Source organism: Petaurus breviceps, unplaced genomic scaffold (genome assembly GCF_028583685.1).
Source record: "Petaurus breviceps papuanus isolate PSGF00001 unplaced genomic scaffold, PetGlider_PUasm1.0 90633, whole genome shotgun sequence".
Taxonomy (NCBI): domain Eukaryota; kingdom Metazoa; phylum Chordata; class Mammalia; order Diprotodontia; family Petauridae; genus Petaurus; species Petaurus breviceps.
This window is the reverse complement of record NW_027187293.1, coordinates 4,037,803-4,060,168: the sequence shown is the minus strand read 5'-3', so window position 1 is coordinate 4,060,168 and position 22,366 is coordinate 4,037,803. Positions and strand designations below refer to the sequence as shown.

Below are 22,366 nucleotides of genomic sequence, written 5' to 3'. Positions count from 1 at the left end.
GCTGCCCTTGATGTCAGGAAGATCTGGGTTGAAGTTCTGTCAATGACACTTAATGAATGGCTATAGCCAAATGCCTCTCAGTTCTCCTTATGAGGGAACTGTTTCAAATCCAGACCTTCTCTTATACTAATAAAACTATAGGTCTGGACCAAAAAAGTGTACTGAATTTTAATGATAGGATCTAACAGTAAGAGGTTAAATTGTTTACCCAAGGTTACACAACCAGTATGTCAGAGGCAGAACTAGAATCCAGATATTCCTCACTTTGAAGCCAGTTCTCTATCCACATCAGACATGCTACTTGGTCTTTCTTTTCATTTTTCTTCCTTTTCCTTTTTTGCAACAAAGCCAAATGAAATAAATGATTTTAAATATTTGAAACCATCTACTGATTTTTCTTCAGTTTTTGTCCCATTTTTTCCCCCAACAAGTATGATTTTAGAGGAAACAAACATGGATGCCACATGTATCATTGTGGTTACAGGCAGTTTGGTCCAAGTATTGATTCTCTCCCCAATTCCCTGAGAATAGATTAACAGTTGGGTTATATATGTGGATCAATGTTATTTGAGAAACTACACTTAACTCCTTTCAGGATCACTCAGAGCCATATGGTGCCCTGTTTTATATTCTAAAATAATAGAAAAGTGCACAGAAAGAAATGGGAATAAAATAAATACTTCAGAATTTGGTTGCAAACCTCCTCCCTTAGCCAAGCATTTGAAATAAGGGCTGTCTTGATTAAAACAACAACAACACACAAACAAAACAAAGAACTCAGATCAAAATAAAAAAGGCTTAAGTACTTCAGAGAAGTAGACAAATTCTAACAGCTGAAGACAAATTATGACTTGCTGGGAAGCCCAGAATAAAGAAGAGGGTAGTCTTGTGAATGAGGTGAAACAGAGGCTTAAACAAGGACACATAAACCATTGAGACCATTGAAAAGAGTTTAATAATAGTAATAAATTTTATTACTTTTACATTAAAGCCAAACAGTATGAAAAATTTTGGTAAAGATGGTCAATTACCTTTGAACTTTATCAAGGAGTGATTAAGATGGTTGTAAATATTTGCAGTGTGGTATTACTGGACTAAGTTCTGGGCTTGATGTCAGGAAGATCTAGATTTCAATTCTACCTCCAGCATCACAGGTAAATTCACTTAGCTTCTCCAAACCTTATTTTCCTTATTTGGAAAATGGGATTGACTTTATGGAGTTTTTGTAAGTCTCAAATGACAATGTATGCTTGCGAAACTTCACGTGGTCTATAAATGTGAGTTATAGTATGAAATACCACATACCAGCTGCATGATCAATGGCAAGTCATCGAACTTTTCAGGGTTCTTAGGAAACTTTAAGACGGAGTCACTGTGGAATTGCTGATCAGATTTTGTTCTGGGAGTTTCCACACTAGGGGTATCCTAGGACCAAAAGGGAGGGAGGAGAGGAGAAGGACATTCAGACATAGAGGTGAGAAGCACATACAGATCGTGTATTTCATATTTAAATTGTCTCTTATCTGTGTTTGTTCTTTTATAGACTCTTCAGAAGATTTTTCTCTTGGGTTAACTCTAACTTCAATATACATTCAAGTATACTTAATCAAAATGCTTAATCATTCTTTTTTTTCTTTTAAGTTCCTGTCCTTTAGCATGACATTTATCTATCAGTCTGTCTGTCCATCCATCTTCTATTAACAAGGTCATTTAAAACATATTTTGATTATAATAATATTAAGACAAACTTCATTGGTAGCTTTTAAAAAATGGCAGAATGGAGAATGAAAACTTTAGAATATCCCTAAAACAACTTAAAGAAAATCAGTATGTTGGGTTGTTTGTTGCAAAATATTTACACATGAAGAGGAGAAATGTTTTTTCCTGTAAGATTTACAAGTGGCCAGGGCTTGGTTGGGACTGAGAAACACTCATTTGCATGGTAACTTTGAATTTAATTTGTTTACTGCCAAGGGTTCTTATAGGAGGGGACAATGGTCATGTGTTTAATATTGATGAGTTTAACCTCTTGGGAGGTATAGCATAAGAACTCTCCTTGAATACAAATGTTGCTTGATTTATATGGTAAACACATGGAATTTTGAAGATTAACATTTTAATTAACACCTTGCTTCATGAATCACATGCTTTCCTTATCCCCCCTCCCCCCCTTGTAAATCCCCCATCAGAAAATAAATTTTTGAAAATGACGGTGTTATATCCTGGCAAATAGAGATTGCAGCAACCATAAAGAAAATGGAGTCTAATGTGTAATCTCTTCTTAGCCATATGTTCAACTAGATGCTCAATTATTAAAGACACTACATTCATTCATTCATTCAAAAAAAATTTATTGACATTCATGTCTCTAAAGGCAGCAGATATAGCCTTGAGGGGGAGAGAACCTAAGTGACAGTAACCTTATACTGCATGCAAATGTCAAAGTTTGTCCTTCCTCCCCATTCTTCCCCTAAACTTTTTGTTTTTAACTTTCTTTTTTTTTTTTTTCTCTGACAGGTCTCTGGACTTTGAAGTTCTGACATCGGATCTTCCAGTTGACTAGCTCTTAGGGCAGACACAATGAATTCGATTCATAAGTTCGAGGTGAAAGTCCCTGGGATGCAGGCAACCTTTCTAGAGCTCCCTTTCCTAGTGGGGCAAAAGAGAGGAAGAGGGGGGCGGTGGCAACCCGCCCAGAGAGCAGCCTAAGCAGCAGCTGCGTCAGGAGCAGCCATTGGAAGGAGCTGTCTGCGGCGGGGAGTGCTGCACTGAGCATGTTCGAGCCCATCCTAGTCCAAGCTGCAGCAGCAGCAGCAGCAGCAGCCACAGCAGCAGGAGCCGCCTCTCATTATGCAAAGCAGCGGCTCCGGCAGATGGAAGAGGGGCCAAACAAGAGCGCCTTTCCTTTCCTGCTGGGCAGTTTGCACATTGGCCTGGCTTCCCCAGGAGTCTCCCCCAGACCAAGCCGGGGAATGAAAACCTCTGGGATGGCCTGATTGCGGGCTGGGCGGCATTGCAGCGGGATTGCAACATGGGAAACCAGGATGGCAAACTGAAGAGGAGCGCAGGTGATGCCTCCCTTGAAGGAGGGGGAGGTGGTGGCTGTGTCGGGGAGGATGCTGTTGGGCCCAGGGATACTGAAAGCAACAAGAAGGGGAGCGGGGGCAAGAAGGCGCTGGGCAAACATGGAAAGGGGGGAGGGGGAGGTGGCACAGGAGAGTCTGGCAAGAAGAAGAGCAAGTCGGACTCGAGAGCCTCTGTTTTTTACAACCTGCGGCTCAGGAAGAACCTATCTAAGGGAAAGGGGGGTGTCGGTTCGCGGGAAGATGTGCTGGACTCCCAGGCCCTGCAAACAGGGGAGCTGGACAGCGCTCACTCCTTGGTCACCAAGACCCCTGATCTCAGCTTGTCTGCTGATGAGGTGGGCCTGTCAGATACAGAGGGTACGGACCCTTTTGAAGTCACTCGTCCAAGTGTGACAGGGCCTGCAGGGCTTGGGGTTCAATCTGCCATAGAAGGGGATTTGGAAACAGCCCCTGGGGCGCAAGATGGACAAAGGACCAGTTCAGGCTCCGATACAGACATCTATAGCTTTCATTCGGCTACAGAGCAGGAGGACTTGCTCTCAGACATTCAGCAGGCAATTCGACTTCAGCAGCAGCAGCAACAGCAGCAGCACCAGGGTGGTGTGGTCAGCTCCAGGGACCCTTCATCACCCCTGGGCTCTGCTCTTCTCCAACCTGGGGCTTTCCTTGGCCTGGACCACTTTCTGCTGGGGCCTGTTAGTAGGGCTGGGGAAGCACCAAGGAGTCCAGACACAGAGCAAGCTTTATCTGCCCTCTCTGACCTCCCAGACAGTTTGCCCCATGAGCTACCAGTGCAGGAGAAGCCACCACCCCCTAGCGGTGCGGATTGGGAGGTCACTGCCCCTGTGGCTACTCTGCCATCAGCCACAGAGTCTCCTTCCACTGCCTTCCCCTTCCCAGAGCCAGGGTTGGGGGAGACTGCAACTGCACCCTCTGTTGGGGAAGCAGGAGACACAGATGATGATGATGAAGAGGATGCATTTGAGGATGCTCCCCGGGGTTCTCCTGGGGAAGAGTGGGACAAGGGCACCCAGGAGACTCCCTCTGAGGTAGGAGAGGAGGAGGGTGAAGTATCAGCATGCCCAACACCTCCTCAGATGGACAGCCCTTCCCCCAGTCCTCGCTGCTTCAAGCCTTACCCACTAATTAATCCTTGTTACATCAAGACCACTACCCGACAACTTAGTTCACCCAACCACTCACCTTCTCAGTCCCCCAGTCAGAGCCCCCGAATTATGAGAAGGCTGGAGCCTTCTTTGAGCCGGAGTCAGAAGGCTACCTTGGCCTCAAATGTCAGCCAGGTCAAGAAGCACAAGACAAGTGGCAGCAGCCTGGTGGGGGGACTCAGCCGCTCTGCTGACTGGACAGAGGAGGTAGAGAGGAGAGAGCCCAGGGTGGGTGGCTCAGCAGACCTGCTTGAATATGGGGCAGCCCAGGAAGGAACTGATGGAACCCCCCCAGCTCTGTCCAGAAAGTCATCAGGAGTACAGGCTGCCACTGATGGTTTCCAGAATGTATTCACAGGTGAGTTAGCTTCTCCTACCTTTTCCTCAGGTTTCTACTGTTTCTAGAGACCCTAGTAGTGTCATCCATATCACTATTCTATTCTTACCTAACCTTTAAAAAAAAATCTGTGCCAAATTTGTTGTGACTTTTTTTTTACAACTCTATTTCCTGCTGATTTCATTCCAACCAGTAGGTGAAGTCTTCATATGCCCCATTTGGTTAACAAGAGCACATGATCTTGAAAGTATTTGACAAGTTGCATGTTTTTCTGACCTCTTGACCTCATTCCCTCCTCTTATAAGCACAGCACTTTGACTAGCTCTGTTGTTGCTATTTTTATTATGCCTTGTGTCATATGCTTATTTCTCTATGTATGTGTCTCTCCTTCCCCTTTGATTATAAGCTCCTTGAGGGTAAGAATTGTCATTTTCATATTTCTGTCATCAAAAAGTAATACAGTGACTTGTACATACTAGAGACTTAATAAATCTTTATTGAACTGAATTTGCTACAATAATTGAGAGAGACAAAATTAGTCCTGTGAGATATATGATCAAAATTAACCATTGCAAGGACACTCACTTTTCTTCCTAACTGGCCAATTCATCCATCTTCAGTGACAGAAAAAAGTGATGAATTTGAATGACTGAAATACATACATTATCAAGATTTCATCACCTACTGAAAGCTAGCATAGGAGCAAAAAACAGTCTTTAGTTTGTTTTATTTTGTTTTTCCAATTCTCCCAAGTTGAACTCTGTTCAAAATAACTTTCCTACTTCTGCACCTTTGCCCACACCATTCTTTCTTACTTAATGCACCTTTCATTGTTTCCCTTCTTCTCCTCTCCAAATTCTAAGTATCTTCCTAGGTCCAGCTCTATGACACCTTTATATTTCTCTTTAGCCCATAGTAATCACATTTCCTTCATAATCATTGCAATTAATCTCATTTTTATGGTAGCTTCATTCTGACAAGAATTTGGTTCAGATTTAACTGCTCCTCCATAACATTTAAATAGGTTTTTTTGGAGGTGCAGTTGGGGTTAAGTGACTTGTCCAAGGTCACATGGCTAGTTTTTGTGTTAAGTGTCTGGGGTCAGATTTGAACTCAGGTCCTTCTGACTCCAGGGCCTATGCTCTATTCACTGTGCCACCTAGTCACCCTAAATAGTCTTTTACAGTGTATTGATACAAATATATCAACTCCAAAGGGAATACTCAGTATAATAATTGTTTGGTTTTATTTATGAGTCAATATAGTATATACCCCGAAATGGATGGCAAAACACACACTGCAGTACTTGGCCATCCTTTATGTGACTTTTGTAACAGAGACTTACACAGACATCACAATTAACCACAATTTGAGGGTCAATGTATTGCAGAAAATATTGAGCCACTTAAGTGAGTTATCTTCTCTTATATACTGAAGTCAGAGCTTTTAGGTCCCAAGGCCTTGCTTTCAGAATGCTTTAATAAATTGTCAGACTGACACATGTATACTTAATGACCTTTTTGTGAAGTCTCCTTTCAACTAATGAAAGGGAAGTCAAGTTACTGGTCATTCATGGTGGGAAAGTTTGAAAATTAATCAAGGAGAAAAGCCAAGAAAAGTGAAATTTATTAATAGATTGTTGAAATGATTTGTCAATGTATACCTTATCAATGTATGAGGAAAGCTTTCTGTTACTGATACCTCTTATGAGTAAATGCAAAGGAAATAGATCTTAATGACTGACTTCCTTTACTTGAATTCTACTTATTATTTATACCACTGTTCTTGTTGTGTATGAGAAATACATGAGAGATAGAATGGAGTGGTGGATAGAATTCCATACTCATATTCAGAAAGATGAGTTCAAAGTCAGTCTGACACTTATTTGCTTTGTGACTCTGGGCAAGTTATTTAACTTCTCAGTGACTCAGATATCTCCTTAGGACCTATCTAATAAATTATAGGTTATCATCAGCTTTTTAGGAGAGTGTAAAGAATAGAAATTTTGTGGCTAAGAATAGCATATTCTATTTCTTCATATGATCCCCTTTCTTGCTTTTCTCTATTAACTTCTTTTCATAAATTATTTAAGAAAGATATTAATAGATTTGGAATCATCCAAATGTTTGTAAAACTTAATTATGGTATCTCTATAGGAAAGAGTTCAGAGAAATTAAAGTCTTATTCATTTCTTAGCCTTTGTGAATGTCATGCATATAAGAATAGGTCTTATTGATTAAAAATAGAATACTGAACCACACATCTCTAGTAACTTAAATTTATACAATGCACTATAAAAGCTTAAAGACAAAACTTCCTTGTATTACCATTGATGAAGTTTCTGACATTGATTATCTTTGCAGTTCTAAAGACTTAGGAGATATCTAATTTGAGTTAGTGTTTAATCTGTTATACTGTTAAAAACACATTTACCATTTATTAGTGATAAGTTGATCTTTTTTTCAGTAAAATTTAATGACTTTTTGTTCTTGCATCACTTATATTTCCCCAATATTCATACCCTGCCTTATTCTATAAATGATAAGTCTTTGAAGGAGTTGGGCAAACCATACAGGGTTGTTGTGAGAATTAAATGAAATAACACATGTAAAGTGTTCTGTAAACCTTAATGTGTTATATAAATGTTATCCATTAAACATGCATTTTTTCAGTTCCATGTTATAACAGTTGAGATTACATGTGAATCTTGAGGATTTGAAGCAAGTGGTTAGTTAATATGAGAACGAGCCATAGCAGCAAACCATCTTCACAAAGATGAATGATCAGGCTTAGAAAGTTCTGACCATTCTGTTTTGCCTTGAAATGAAAAAAAAAAAACTGGGGATATAGTATATGGCTGAGATAAGTTGTCTTCAAAATGGTTTTGGATGCTTGGTCTTTATTATATTTTCTTTGACTAATGAAAATAGGTAGCCAAATGTGACAGCCTGTGGATGTATACATACATATACATTTATGTAATTATACAAAAGATCTGGGATTTTTGTCAGCATGGAGAGCTCCAAGTATTGAAAATCTCACCACAAAGGAGAATCATAATCTATGACTTAGTTGTTATGCTAGCTATAGGCTACTATTTGAGATACATAAAGGCTGTGATTTACCCAGGGTCATAGAACTTTACAGTATCAGAAGTTTGATTTTCCTTATTTGAAGCCTAGTACACTATCCACTTTGTAAGGTAGCTTCTATGTATCTGTGTAGACAGTTACCTTTTAGTCACTTTATATTATCTACTCCATGAATATCGTTAAAAAAGAGGTGGCCATTTTTGTTTCTCATTTTACTGAAGAAGTAAGGTATATAAAGAAGTGAAATCAAGGGGTGGCTAGGTGGCACAGTGAGTAGAGTGCTGGCCCTGGAGTCAGGAGGACCTGAGTTTGGATCCAGCCTCAGACACTTAACACATACAAACAAAAAAACCTAGCCGTGTGACCTTGGGCAAGTTACTTAAACCCAACTGCCCTCCAGAAAAGCAAAAAAAAAAAAAAAAAAAAAAAAAAAAAGAGGTAAAATCACTTTCTCAAGTTTATATGGTGATTCAATAGCAGTGCCAGAAATAGAAATCTTCTGATTTTAGCTTGGATGTCTAATATTACAAGAAAATGTTTAACATCTTTAAAAAAGAGATTGGTTCTATTGTATCTACAAATGTTTGAGGGACTTTTGTGGTTTCTACATTTTACAGGACACCACATCATTTTTTCTTAAAATATATATATTATATATGTATATGTATGTATATATATACACATATTATTTTATTATTTTTTCCAACAGTTTTTACTTGGGAGCATTGGAGTAATATTCATTATATTCCTTTCTCTCTTTGCAAATCTCTTGGAGGATATCTTCCATGTGGCAACAGTGGGAATCCAGAATTCGTCCAGAGGTCCTTTATGCCAAGTATAGACTATTTACTCATTATTTAGGTATTGCTTCTGGTTTCTTCCCACTGCTTACCTTGTTATGACAGTCCCTGAAATATTCTGAGGTCAATAGAGCACTTGCTATGTCCTGGGGGAATTTTCTCTGTCCCTAGATGTATGTGTATTTGAATCAATTCACTGTCTGCTGCCTTGGAAAGCAAGGTGGTTATTATATCTGTGAAATTCCACAGGTATCTTTTATTTTGAACCACAACCCTACTTAAAAGAATGTTTGTCTCTTTGTACTGATGAGAAAACATTGGGAGAAAGTTTATAGTAATCTGTTTTTGTATATGTTATAGAAAGTTTTTCATTTTCATTTTTTTAAACTTCACAAATCATCTAACCCTTTTCCATTTCCTTGTTCTAGAAAGGAGAAATGGTCCTGTTAAGCTACCAAGAAATAATGTACTGGGGAGGACATTAAAATTGAAACTACCTGATAGTACATTCAGTAGAAATTGTTAAAATTAAATTTTTGAATTTTTAAAATTAAAATTTAAAATAGTAAATTTTTTGAAAAGAAAGGAATATGGAAAATTGAGAGATTTCATTAATATACTACATATGTAAAGCATATTACATAAAGTGCCATATATATATATATATATATAAATATATATATAAATCTATAATTTTATATATATATATATATATAAAGCCATCGGGGAATGAGTTATCTTTTTCTCTATTTTCCAGACTCCTGATGTTTACCTCAAGTGTCAAAGAGAGTTTTTACAGGTATAAATTTTGATGGAAAACTTTTATAACTATTCCATGCTTCTAAGGCTTTTGTGTCATAGGACGTTTCTGAAGTCATTTTAACCTTTGCTTGATGATTCCAGGTCACTAATGTGAACATGCTGTCCTGCCCTGTACTATATGATACAGCAATGCCCTCAGGTCTGTTGAGTTGTGTTGGGCTGTTTGTCCCCGTAGCAAGTAGACTAAGATTGCCATGCTTTTTATGATTTTGTATCTGATTTTAGTAGTGTATATTCTTTTGTTTGTTTTTTTTCTATCTCCCTTTCTGTCATTCTTTCAGTTGTTACTTCATAGGACTATCAAATGTGCTTTGCCTTAACCAAGCTTGTTAGAATTGCATATAGAATAAGAATCCAGACACTCTGAGGGATTCTATTTCAAGTAAAATTCAGGGAATTTAGTGGATGAACAATTTTTTGGGGGTGAACTTTGAATACTTAGTCCTTTTCAACAAATTTATTTCTGCCAGGCATGATGATAAATGCTTGTAGTCCCCTCTTTCTATGGATGCTGAAGCTGGTAGATCACTTGAATTCAGAAGTTCTGAGATACTGTGAGTTAGTAGGTTGGGTGTTCTCACAAAGTCTAATGCAAATATGGTAAAGCCCTGGGGAAATGGAGCCACCTGGTTGTCTAAGGAGGGTGAAACTGCCTGTCAGAATCAAAGAAGGTATAAGCTTCTATGCCAGTCAGTAGTGGGGCCAGGCCCATCACTGGCTGCTGTATTTGCTGTCTGGATGAGATAGTGAGAGCTATGACTTAGAAAAAAAAGTACATCAATTGTCCTGACTGTGTCTGTCTAGCTAGTTGATGGGTACCAGTATTAAAATGGAAAGAACATAGCACTTGCTTACTAGAGAATTGGGTTTGAATTTTAGCTCAGTCACTCATTAGCACTATGTCTGGCCAAATCATTGCATTTCTCCGGCCTTTAGCTTTCACCTCTTTAAAATGTGGATGATGGTCTAAATGGTCGTTAAGGCCCCTTAGAATTCTGCCATTCTCTGATTTTCTCATATATAATGTTACAATTTCCTATTTTAAAGGTGAAGAAGACTTCTGAAAGGATGTGAAATCAATACATTTTCAGTGCTAACAAAATAAAATCACTTACCTTGCATATAAATATGCCTTTATAAAGTCCCAGGCTACAGTTTCAATTATGGTGGAAGTCAGAACTCAGTAAACAGTGATTTTTTTTTTCCAGTTTACTTATTTTTAGTTTTCAACATTCATTTCCACAAGATTTTGAGTTACAATTTTTTTCCCTGACTTTCCCCTACCCCTACCCAAGATAGTGAGCCTACAGAATACCCCTTCTCCTAATCTGTTCTTATAACCACCCCCATACCCCCCTAACTTTCTAGTAGGGCAAGATGGATTTCTGTACCCCAGTGTTTGTATATCTTATTTCCCATTTGCATGTAAAAGAAACAATTTTTTTAACATTTGTTTTTAAAACTTTGGTTTCCAGATTTTTTCCCTTCTTCCCTCCTCACCCACCCCCACTGGCAAGCAAGCATTTTAATATAGGTTGTACATGTGTAGTTATGCAAAACCTTTCCATAGTAGTTATATCGTGAAATACTAATTATATTTCCCTCCATCCTATCCTGCCCCCCACTTATTCTATTTTCTACATTGACCCTTTCCCTTTTCAAAAGTGTTTGGTTCTAACTACCCTCTCCCCCAATCTGCCTTCCCTTCTATCATCCCCCCTCATATCCCCTTCCCCCCTACTTTCCTGTAGGGTAAGATACCCAGTTGAGTATGTATGTTATTCCCTACTTGAGCCAAATTCAGTGAGAGTATGGTTGACCCATTCCCTTTCACTTTCCTGTTCTTCTCCTCCACTGTAACAGTTTTCTCTTACCTCTTTTATATGAGATAATTTACCCTATTCTATCTCTCCCTATTTCCTTCTCCTAATATATTCCACTCTCACCTCTTAATTTTATTTTTTAGATATCATCTCTTCCTATTCAACTGATCCTGTGCTGTCTATGTATACATGTATACATATATATACACACTCACATAGGTATTTATACACACATATAACCTCCTACACATACATATATATGTATCTATACATATATACACATATATATTCCCTTCAATTATCTTCATACTGAGAAAAGTCTCATGAGTTACAATTGTTGTTTTTTTTCCATGTAGCAATGTAAATAGTTCAACTTTAATAAGTTTCTTATGATTTCTTTTTCCTGTTTACTTTCTCATGCTTCTCTTGCTTCTTGTATTTGAAAGGCAAATTTTCTGTTCAACTCTGGTTTTTTCATCAATAATTTTTGAAAGTCCTCTATTTCCTTGAATGACCATATATTCCCCTGAAGCGTTATACTCATTTTTGTGGAGTAGGCAATTCTTGGTTTTAATCCTAGCTCTTTTGACCTCTGGAATATCATACCTCAAGCCCTTCAGTCCCTTAATGTAGAAGCTGCTAGATCTTGTGTTATCTTGATTGTGTTTCCACAATACTCAAATTATTTCTTCCTGGCTGCTTTTAATATTTTCTCTTTGACCTGGGAACTCTGGAATTTGGCTATAATATTCCTAGGAGCTTTCTTTTGGGGATCTTTCTGGGCTGCTGGTGGGGGCTGCCAGCTGGGGCTGCCTATAATGGCAATCACAGAAGTAGTACACACCTTGTTTCAATTCAAGTTCTATTAAGAAACAAAACGTTTGAACCCAACTACTTGTGAACACTAGAACTCATGAACTCCTGCAACAGGAAGGGGAGGAGCTAATGACCATATATAAGGAGAAGCCCAGGGCTATAAACATCAGAACTGAGAAGAGGTCTCTTGTGGTGGCAGAGTCAAGAAGGAGAAAACTTGTGGTATTCTGGCACTCTGTTTTTCTGCTCTGTGTTGATGTTTGTTTGTAGTACTTTGTACAGAAGCCCTGGGACCTTACTGGAAGCCCTGAAAGGGGATTTTCTGGTTGTATGTTTAGAGAAGTCCTGGAGGAGGGTTTTGGAGGGTCTGGGACTTTACTGATGATTTGTGCTGACCTCTTGGACCTTGTTTGTGGGTCTGTGTTGATTTCTGTGTTGATTTGTGCTGACCTCTTGGACCTTGTTTGTGGTTCTCTGTTGATTTCTTTATTGATGATTTGTGTTAAGTTCTCAGACCTTGTTGGTGTGTCTGAGTTGATTTCCCAGGCAGATAGTGAATTGATGATGGTGCTGGCAATGTACATGAATATTATAGTGGATCTGTCAAGCTTTGTCTTCCCAGAAACAGGAACTGTGAAGGACTTGAGGTCCTTCACTTTGAACTTAACAATGGAATGGGAACTGGATAAAGAACTGGACAAGGATCTGGACAAGGAACTGGGAGCTGCCTGCCTTTGAACCCAGGTGACAGTTGGAGCTGGGACCATGGAAGCTGAGAACTGGCCTCGAGCCAAGCTGTAAGAAGACTTTACTTGGATACTATGTACTGACCAACAAGATTATCATTTACTGTGACCTAGGTGTGGAAAATTTTGACTTTTTTACTTTGTGATTGAATTAAGGATTTTGTGATTGACTAAATGAATGTACTTTGTTGAAAACTGTGTGACCACTTTGGTGAAATCTATGTGCCATTTTAGTGATAACTTGTTGAGTTGTGACATGGTGAATACTGTATTTTGATTTTCTATGACAAGTTGTAACATTGTGAATGCTGTATTTTGATTTTCTATCAATGTTTTGCTCTGATTTTTTATTGAATAAATAGAGAGTTCACTATATTATATAATCAGAACCTTGAAATGTGTTCACAGCAGCAGTCCTCTGGAAAGCTGTTCACACTTGGTTTTATACGGGCCCAGGTATGGGCCTGCGTGGCTCACATGGGGCTGGTCTTGGCTCCCAGAACGATGACCCTTCCTGTCAGCCTTCCAGGCTGCCTTTAGCAGGAGATTTGTTTCTCTCTGTCACTTTGTGAGTTGTATAGCTCTAAAATTTGTTTAGAGTCATTTTTTTACAGTTATTGGAGGTGTTTGGAACTCAGACAAATTCCTGCTTTTACTCTGCCATCTTGACTCTACCCTGCTGTCTTTTTAAAATATCTAATTTTTTTTCTCCAACAGGCTTGTTTTTCATTTTATTTAAATTAATTAATTAATTTTTTAATCTTCATTTCCATCAGGCTTATTTAAAAAAAAAGAAATTGAATTTTTTTTCTTTTTGGGGTTAGAAAAGGTAGGGGTTGAAGGATGGAGTATAGAATAGAAAATAAGTAAAAAATAAACTATTTTGCTTACTGTTTTATGCCTACAATAAGCTAATACACAGGAAGTCCTAAATAGCAACACAATAAAGACTTAAAGATTGAATGGCAAGACTGAAATTTTAACCTCTGTTATTTGGAATTTAGACTACAGTACATGTTATTTAGATAGATCACTGAGTAGGTAATATAGTCCATGCTCTAGTCTAACCAGACTTGGATAGTAGTGATGTATGCACAGCTTTTTCAATATAACCTACAAGAAAAATCACACATATGCTTTCCTTGTCCCATGGTACCAGCCCTAAAGGGTCCCTCTATATCCAACTGGGATTTGTTGATTGTGCCAAGTGGAATTATTAGGAAGCAGTAGAAGTACAATTAAAGCATTTTTGCTTTGGTCAGAAAATCCACTTCCAGTTCTCCCCCTCCCCCACTTCTGTAGGCCTCTAGTATATAGAATGTGGGTCTGGATGGCAGTCAAGCAACCCACATACCTTTTAGTGATGGCTTTTAATGACTGATTTTTGAGCTGATGATTGGTCTAGTCTTTAGTGCATTTAAGCAGCTGGATAGATGCCAAATGTATTTGAAACTGAACAGGTGCTTTCAGACTTACGATGCCATATGATGCTATTGAAAGAGGTGCTGAAATTACACTGGTGGGTGGTGCTTATAATAGTTACTCTAACTTGGGGTATTATGTAAATGTAATTTCAATCATTTTTTTCTTGATGGGGAACATTGGTTTTGAAGCTAAGGGGTACCTCAGGATTAATTTTATAGTACAAACCTTTCACCTTACAGAGAAGAAAGTTGAGGCCCATAGAGGTGATATGCCTTACCTCAAATCACACAAGTAGTAAATGTGAGAACCTAGCTTCAAATCCAGGTTTTCTGACTCCAGTCAGAAGTGCTGTTCCCACTATATTTCATTGGGACTCTCTGCACAATGGGTAATAATGTTTTTCTGCTTTTGTCAAATGCTAATCATACACTAGATACTTATTAAATAGTTTTTTGTTTGTTTGTTTTGCTTTTTGGAAGGGGGAAGTGAGGGCAATTAAGGTTAAGTGACTTGCCCAAGGTCACATGGCTAGTGTTAAGTGTCTGAGGCTGGATTTGTACTCAGGGCCTCCTGACTCCAGAATTGGTGCACTATTTGCTGAGGCACTTAGCAGCCCCCAATACTTCTTAATCAAAATGAATTTGTACCATAAAAACTCTTACACTTGAAAACTATTATCTTAAATAGGTAAAAACAAACACTAGGTGGTACAGTGAATAAAGTACTGGCCCTGGGGTTAAAAAGACTCATCTTCGTGAGTTTGAATCCAGCCTTAGACATTTACTAGCTGTGTGACCTTGGGCAAGTTGCTTAACCCTCTTTGCCTTAGTTTCCTCATCTGTAAAATGTACTAGAGAAGGAAGTGGCACACCACTCCAGTATCTTTGCCAAGAAAACCCCAAATGGGGTCACAAAGAGTCGGATACAGCTGAAATGACTCAACCACAACAACAAAAAACAAGCACAGACATTTCACTAGAGCCAGAGCAGCTCTTAAAATTATTTGGGTCTTTTCCAGTCACTCCAGATAAAAGGCAACATTTCAGAGTCATTTCAACTATCAGATAGTACAGAATGGAGACAGCTGTCTATTTCATGTCCTTATCACCTAACTAGGACACACTGGCCATCTATCTCTTCATTTTCCAACTGTCTGCACTCCTTTGGACTTTTCCATCGTGCCCCCAGGTACTTCATCATCAGAATCCTCATCATCCTGCAGGACTGAATCAGCCTTGGCATTTGTATCTCAGACATATCCTCTGCTCCTCTGATTAGAGGAACCTAAAATTACCAGCTAAGGCAGGAACTGTCTTTTTTTTTTTTACTTATCCCTTACATTTAGCATGATGCCTAGGACAGTATAAGCAAGTAAATATTTATTGACTGACCTCCAAACTGCTAAAACATTTGAATAGTTTCACTGTTTCCCCTCTAGTGATTCATTAATCCCATAAGCAGATGGAGTTTTGCAAAAAAAAAGCTGCCTTCATCATTCTTCTCACTTGCTATGGACAAAGTAGGAAAGTTCAAACAATGTTTAGGGGATGGTAAACAGATCAATTTGTCTGGAGCAGAGCATGTGGAGAACATGGGCAAGAGAAGTCATTGCTTATCTGGAGAGAGAAGGAAGAGTAATAATAAACACCTGTGGAATGATTAGTTAAATTGAAGTATCTTCCTGGAATTTAGAGTATAAGCTACATACAAAACATTTGTTATTGTTGTTCAGTTGTGTCCAACTCTTCCTGAGGAACTTTGTGATTTTCTTGGCAAAGATACTAGAGTGTTTTGTCATTTCCTTCTCCAGCTCATTTTACAGATGGGGAACTGAGGCAAACAGGGATAAGCTACTTGCCCACAGTCACATAGCTAGTAAGTATCTGAGGCTAGATTTGAACTCAGGAAGATGAGTCTTCCTGACTTCTGGCCTGGCACTCTATCCACTGTACCACATAGATGCCCCACAAAACACGAACAGACAGTAATGATATATAGTATAATATCCTAAGTGTAGTAAAGACTTGAAACTAGATGTTATGTGAGTTGTGAAGTAGAGGAAGACGAGGGAAGGCTTGACCATGCTGGAAGCATTTAAGTACTCTTTTAAAGAATATTCAGGGAGGGAGGGTTTTCTAAATTTAGGGAATAGAATATAGCAAAGTCATGGAACTAGAAGACTCCTGAGCATGTTCAAGAATTCTAGAATACTTAGAAAACAGTCCAGATTATTGTAATGACAAGCGCAGAAGTAGTTCACACCTTGTTTCAGATGTTGAATTAACACCTTGTTCCAGTTCAAGTTTCTTTTGAGCCTTCAAGTCTGTTAAGAAACAGAACATGTGAACCCCACTACTTGTGAACCATAGAACTCATGAACTTCTGCAACAGGAAGGGGAGGAGATAATGACCATATATAAGGAGAAGCCCAGGGCTATAAACATCAGAATTGAGAAGAGGTCTCTTGTGGTGGCAGAGTCAAGAAGGAGAAAACTTGTGATATCCTGGCACTCTGTCTGCTCTGTGTTGATGTTTGTTTGTGGTACTTTGTACAGAATCCCTGGGACCTCACTGGAAGCCCTGAAAGAGGATTTTCTTGTTGTATTAGAGAAGTTTGAAAAGTCCTAGAGTCCTGGGACTTTACTGATGATTTGTGCTGACCTCTTGGACCTTGTTTGTGGTTCTCTGTTGATTTCTTTGTTGGTGATTTGTGCTAAGTTCTCAGACCTTGTTGGTATGTCTGAGTTGATTTCCCAGGGAGATAGTGGATTGATGATGGTGCTGGCAATGTACATGAATATTATAGTGGCTCTGTCAAGCTTTGTCTTCCCAGAAACAGTAATTGTGAAGGACATGAGGGGGACTAGACACTTTGAACTTCACTATGGAACGGGAACTGGATGAAGAACTGGACAAGGAGCTGAACAAGGAACTGGGAGCTGCCTGCCTTTGAACCCAGGTGATAGTTGGAGCCAGCCTCGAGCCAAGCTGAAAGATGACTTTACTTGGATACTGTGTACTGACTGAGAAGATTATGATTTACTGTGACCTAAGGGTAGAGAACTTTGACTTTTGTACTTTGTGATTGAATTAAGGATTTTGTGATTGACTAAATGAATGTACTTTGTTGAAAACTATGTGACCACTTTGGTGAAAACTATGTGGCCATTTTAGTGATAAGTTGTTGAGTTGTGACATTGTGAATGCTGTATTTTTATTTTCTGTGAATGTATTTTGATTTTGTGTGAATGATTTGCTCTGATTTGTTATTGAATAAATAGAGAGCTCACTATACTATGGAATCAGAATCTTGAAAGTGTTCACAGGAGCAGTCTTCTGGAAAGCTGCTCATGTGTGGCTTTACAATTATCAATAATATAGACTGTCTAAATGGGAATTAAATGAATATGAGTGTAGGATGGTGTCAGATTATAAGAGTGTCTTCAATGCCTGGGAAAGGGGTTTGAACTTTTATTAGGGAGGCAATTGGAAGCCACTGAAGGCTTTTGAGCAAAGGCAAAAGGGGGAAGAGGAGGAGGTAATAAACCTTTATAAGAGTAACTGCCATTTGTGGGGCATTGTGTAAATACTTTTATCCCCCTTTTATAGTTGAGGAAACTGAGACAATTAGAGGTTATGTGACTTGTCACTGACCACATAGCTAGCAAGTTCCTGAGGCTAGAGAATTTGAACATGGGTCTTCCTGACTGGGTCAATCCTTTGTCCACTGTGCCACCACAAGATGGGTATGAAAGATAAAGTAGAGGCAGAGAAAGAATACTAATAGGAAGATTTTCTCAGAGGTTGTTACTGTGGTCCAGGGTAAGTGGTAATGAAATTGTATTCTAGGGTGGTGGCATTGGGGAAGGAGTGTAGGAAAGCTATTTTATGGAAGTAGAAATGGCAGGACTTGGTGACTGTGAGGAATGAGAAAGAGTAAGATCAAAGATGTTACTACAGTTTTATACATAGAAACTGTAAATCTAGAGGCCACAGATAGAAACAGTGAAGAAAGCTATTTTCTTTTTCTTTAAGGGCTTGTAGGGGAGGGGATAATAAATAATCTTGTAGTAAGCACTGTCTAGAGAATGTCCTTTCAAGGTTACACTTATCCCTCTAAAGGGAACATAATAGGAAATTAAATCTTCCTACAAAGTAGTTTTTTTTAAAATTTATTACTTTTATTTATTGACATGGATGAAGCTGTCTATGTCCATACCAGCAATGAAATGTATTTATATCTTGGAATAAAGATATTTTAAGATCTAGGAATAGTCATAGAGAAGATGAAGAAAATCATGATGGCAAATATTATTGATAATAATTTTTAGATGTTGAAATTTTTAAGGAGAATTTGGTTTGCAGGATGGTTCGTTTGTAGTATGAACAGTTTATATCCATATATTTTCGTATTAGAGAATAAGTTTAACTTGTGATTGTATGTATAGTGGTCTTTCCTATTTAATGGTAATACATAAATCAAGGGGCCCATTATAATGTGTGACCCAGTGATATAAAAGAATAGCAGTCTATTCCTAGTCCTGCCACCAGATAACATATTATTGAACAAGTCATTTAATTTAGAAGTTCTTTTATTTTCTAAGTGCTAAGTTTGTTCTCATAAAGGATGGAAGGCTACATATATTTAATTAATGTTTGGATCAAAAGGAGTCTCACAAAGATACAATCAAATGATGCTGTTAGTTCTATAAATTAGCTTTACCACAATGCATGTCCTTTTCAGGTTTTATGTTTAACTATATTTTTTACCTAGTATTCCCACTTTTTTAGTAACTAGATCTGGAATGGCCGTGTTATACACTGCTTTTTAGGGCTTTGTATTTCCATTTTACAAGTTACTCAAGAAAGAGAAGCACATCTTTTCGAAAGATCTATTTTCTGAACTTTAAGCAGGTTTAGCATATTAAACATTAAAAACAAATGAAGTAGAATAGACCAATTTCATGATTTAAACTTAGAATGCTTTTAATAATTTGTGGGTAGTCTTATAAACCATAATACCCTTATTTTTTGTATTAACATTTCATTTAAACTTTTGAGTTCTAAATACTACTTCTTGCCTCCTCCCCCCCAGACAATAAGCAATCAGATATAGGTTATACATGTGCAATTATGTAAAGCATTTCCATATTAGTCATTTTGTACAAGAAGACTCAATTATTTTTTTAAATGAAAGAAAGAAAGTGAAAAACAACATACTTCAGTCTGTATTCGAACAATATCAGTTCTTTCTCTGGAGGCAGACAGTGTGCTTCATCATTAGTCTTTAGGGATTGTCTTGGATAATTGTATTGCCAAAAAGAGCAAGGTCATTCATTCATAGTTCTTCATCAAACAGTGTCGTTGTTACTATGTACAATGTTTTCCTGGTTCACTTTACTGTGCATCAGTTCATGTAAATCTTTGCAGGTTTTTCTGAAATCATCCCACTTGTCATTTATTCATAGCAAAATAATATCCCACTACAATCATATACCATGGCTTGTTAAGCCATTTCCCAATTGATGGCCATCCCTTTGTTTTCCAGTTCTTTGGCACCACAAAAAAAGAGCTGCTATAAATATTTTTGTATAAATAAGCCCTTTTCCCTTTTTTAGATGTCTTTAGGATATAGGCCTAGTAGTGGTATTGCTGGGTCAGAGGGTATGCACGGTTTTATACCCCTTTGGGCATAGTTCCAAAATGTTCTCTAGAATGATTGGATCAGTTCACAACTCCACCAACAGTGCATTAGGATCCTAGTATTCCTACAGCCCTCCAGCATCCAATATTTTCCTTTTATTCCATATTAGCCAATCTCGTGTAAGGTTGTAAGTTGAGCTGTTTTAATTTGCATTTCTCTGATCAATAGTGATTTAGAGCATTTTTCATATAGCATATTTTTTCATGACTATAGATAGCTTTGATTTCTTTGCCTAAAAACTGCCTGTTCCTTTCCTTTGACCATGTATCAATTGGAGAATGGCTTGTATTTTTATAAATTTGACTCAGTTCTCTATATATTTGAGAAATGTGGCTTTTATCACAGATTTGTATTGTAAAGTTTCACTCCAGTTTTCTGCTTTCCTTATAATTTTGGTTTCATTGGTTTTGTTTATAAAAAACTTTTAAAATTTTATATAATCAAAATTATCTAGCTTATATTTTATAATGCTCTCTATATCTTCTTTAAACCTAAATTCTTCCCTTATCCATAAAGCTGACACGTAAGATGGTCTATGCTCTTTTAATTTACTTACAATATCACCCTTTATGTATTTTGACCCCTTAGTAGAAGGGGTGAGATATCGGTCTATACCTAGTTTCTGTCATACTGTTTTCCAATTTTCTCAGCAGTTTTTCTCAAATAATGTGTTTTTGTTCCAAAAGATTGGATTTTGGGGTTCATCATATATCAGATTACTACATACATTTACTATAATGTCCTTCGTACTTAATCCACTCCACTGATCCATGATTCTGTTTCTTAGCCAGTACCAGATTATTTTGATAACTACAGCTTTATAATAACCTTTGACATCTGGTATGGCTAGACCACCTTCTTTCCCATTTTTTTTCATTGAATTCCTTGATATACTTGATCTTTTGTTCTTCCAGATAAATTTTGTTATTATTTTCTCTAACTCTATAAAATATTTTTGATAGTTTTATTGGTATGGCACTGAATAAGTAGATTGATTTAGATAGAATTGTCATTTTTATTATATCCACAAGTGATCAATATTTTGCTAGTTGTTTAGATATGACTTTACTTGTGTGAAAGGTGTTTTAATGTTGTGTTCATATAGTTCCTGGGTTCTGGCAGGTAGAGAATCCCAAGTATTTTATATTGTCTACAGTTATTTTAAATTAATTTCTCTTTCTATCTCTTGCTGCTTGGTTTTGTTGGCAATATATAGAAATGCTGATGACTTATATGGGGTTATTTCATATCCTGTAACTTTGTTAAATTATTAATAACTTCAAGTAGTTATTTCTTTTGGAGGGGGGAAGGCAGGGCAATTGGGGTTATGTGACTTGCCCACAGTCACATGACTAGTAAGTCTTAAGTGTCTGTGTCTGGATTTGAACTCACATCCTCCCTGACTCCAGGGCAGGTACTCTATTCACTGTGCCACCTAGCCACCCCTCAAGTAGTTTTTTAGTTGATTCTCTAGTATATTCTAAATATAACTTCATAGTACCTGCAGAGAGATAGTTTTGTTTTCTCAGTGCCTGGTCTAATTCCTTTAATTTAATTTCTTGTCTTAATTGCTATAGCAAATATTTCTAGTACAATATTAAATAACAGAAATTATAATGGGCATCTTTGCTTCACTCCCAATTGTATTGGGAAGGCTTCTAATTTATCCCCATTATAGATAATGCTTGCTAATGGTTTTAGATAAATATTACTCATTATTTTAAGGTATGCTGCATTTATTGCTATGTTCGTATGTGTTATTAATTGGAATGGGCATTGTATTTTGTCAAAGGCTTTTTCTGTATCTGTTGAAATTATCATGATTTCTGTAAATTTTTTATTGATATGGTCAATTATGCTGATTGTTTTCCTAATATTGAACCAGTCCTGTATTCCTGCTAGAAATCCCACCTGGTCATAGCATATGATCCTTGTGATATGTTGCTTTAATCTTTTTGCTTGTATTTTATTTAAAATTTTTGCATCACTATTCATTAGGAAAATTTGTCTATAAATTTCTTTCTCTATTTTGGCTCTTCCTGTGTTGGATATAAGCATCACATTTGTGTCATAAAAGGAATTTGCTAAGACTCCTACTTTGTCTATTTTCCCAAATAGTTTATATAGTATTGGGATTAATGTTTTGTTTTTGTTTTTTATAAATACTTGGTAGAATTCACTTGTGAATCCATCTGGTCCTGGGGATATTTCCTTAGGAAGTTCATTAATGGCTTGTTCAATTTCTTTTTCTAAAATTAGGTTTTTTAAAAAGTACTTTATTTCTTGTTTTAATATGGATGATTTATATTTTTGTAGATATTCATCCATTTCATTTAGGTTGTTAAGTTCATTGACATATAATTTGGCAAAATAGCTCTTAACACTTGTCTTAATTTCCTCCTCATTGGTGGTGATTTCTCTCCTTTCATTTTTGATATTAATAATTTTGTTTTCTTCTTTCCTTTTTTTAAATCAAATCAATCAATGGTTTGTCTGTTTTATTGGGTTTTATTTTTTAGTTAAATGGTTTTCCTACTTTCAACTTTATT

The 22,366-nt window shown here is 37.4% G+C and overlaps 1 protein-coding gene across 1 annotated transcript in view; it reads left to right on the top strand.

Annotated features, from left to right (window-relative positions):
- The first annotated feature begins 2,580 nt into the window (after positions 1–2,580).
- Positions 2,581–22,366, top strand: part of FMN2 (formin 2) — a 494,077-nt gene continuing 474,291 nt past the window's right edge. The window contains 2 exon segments of the mRNA XM_069064483.1: positions 2,581–2,673; positions 2,675–4,610. Of these exon segments, the coding sequence (XP_068920584.1) occupies positions 2,581–2,673; positions 2,675–4,610 (2,029 nt within the window).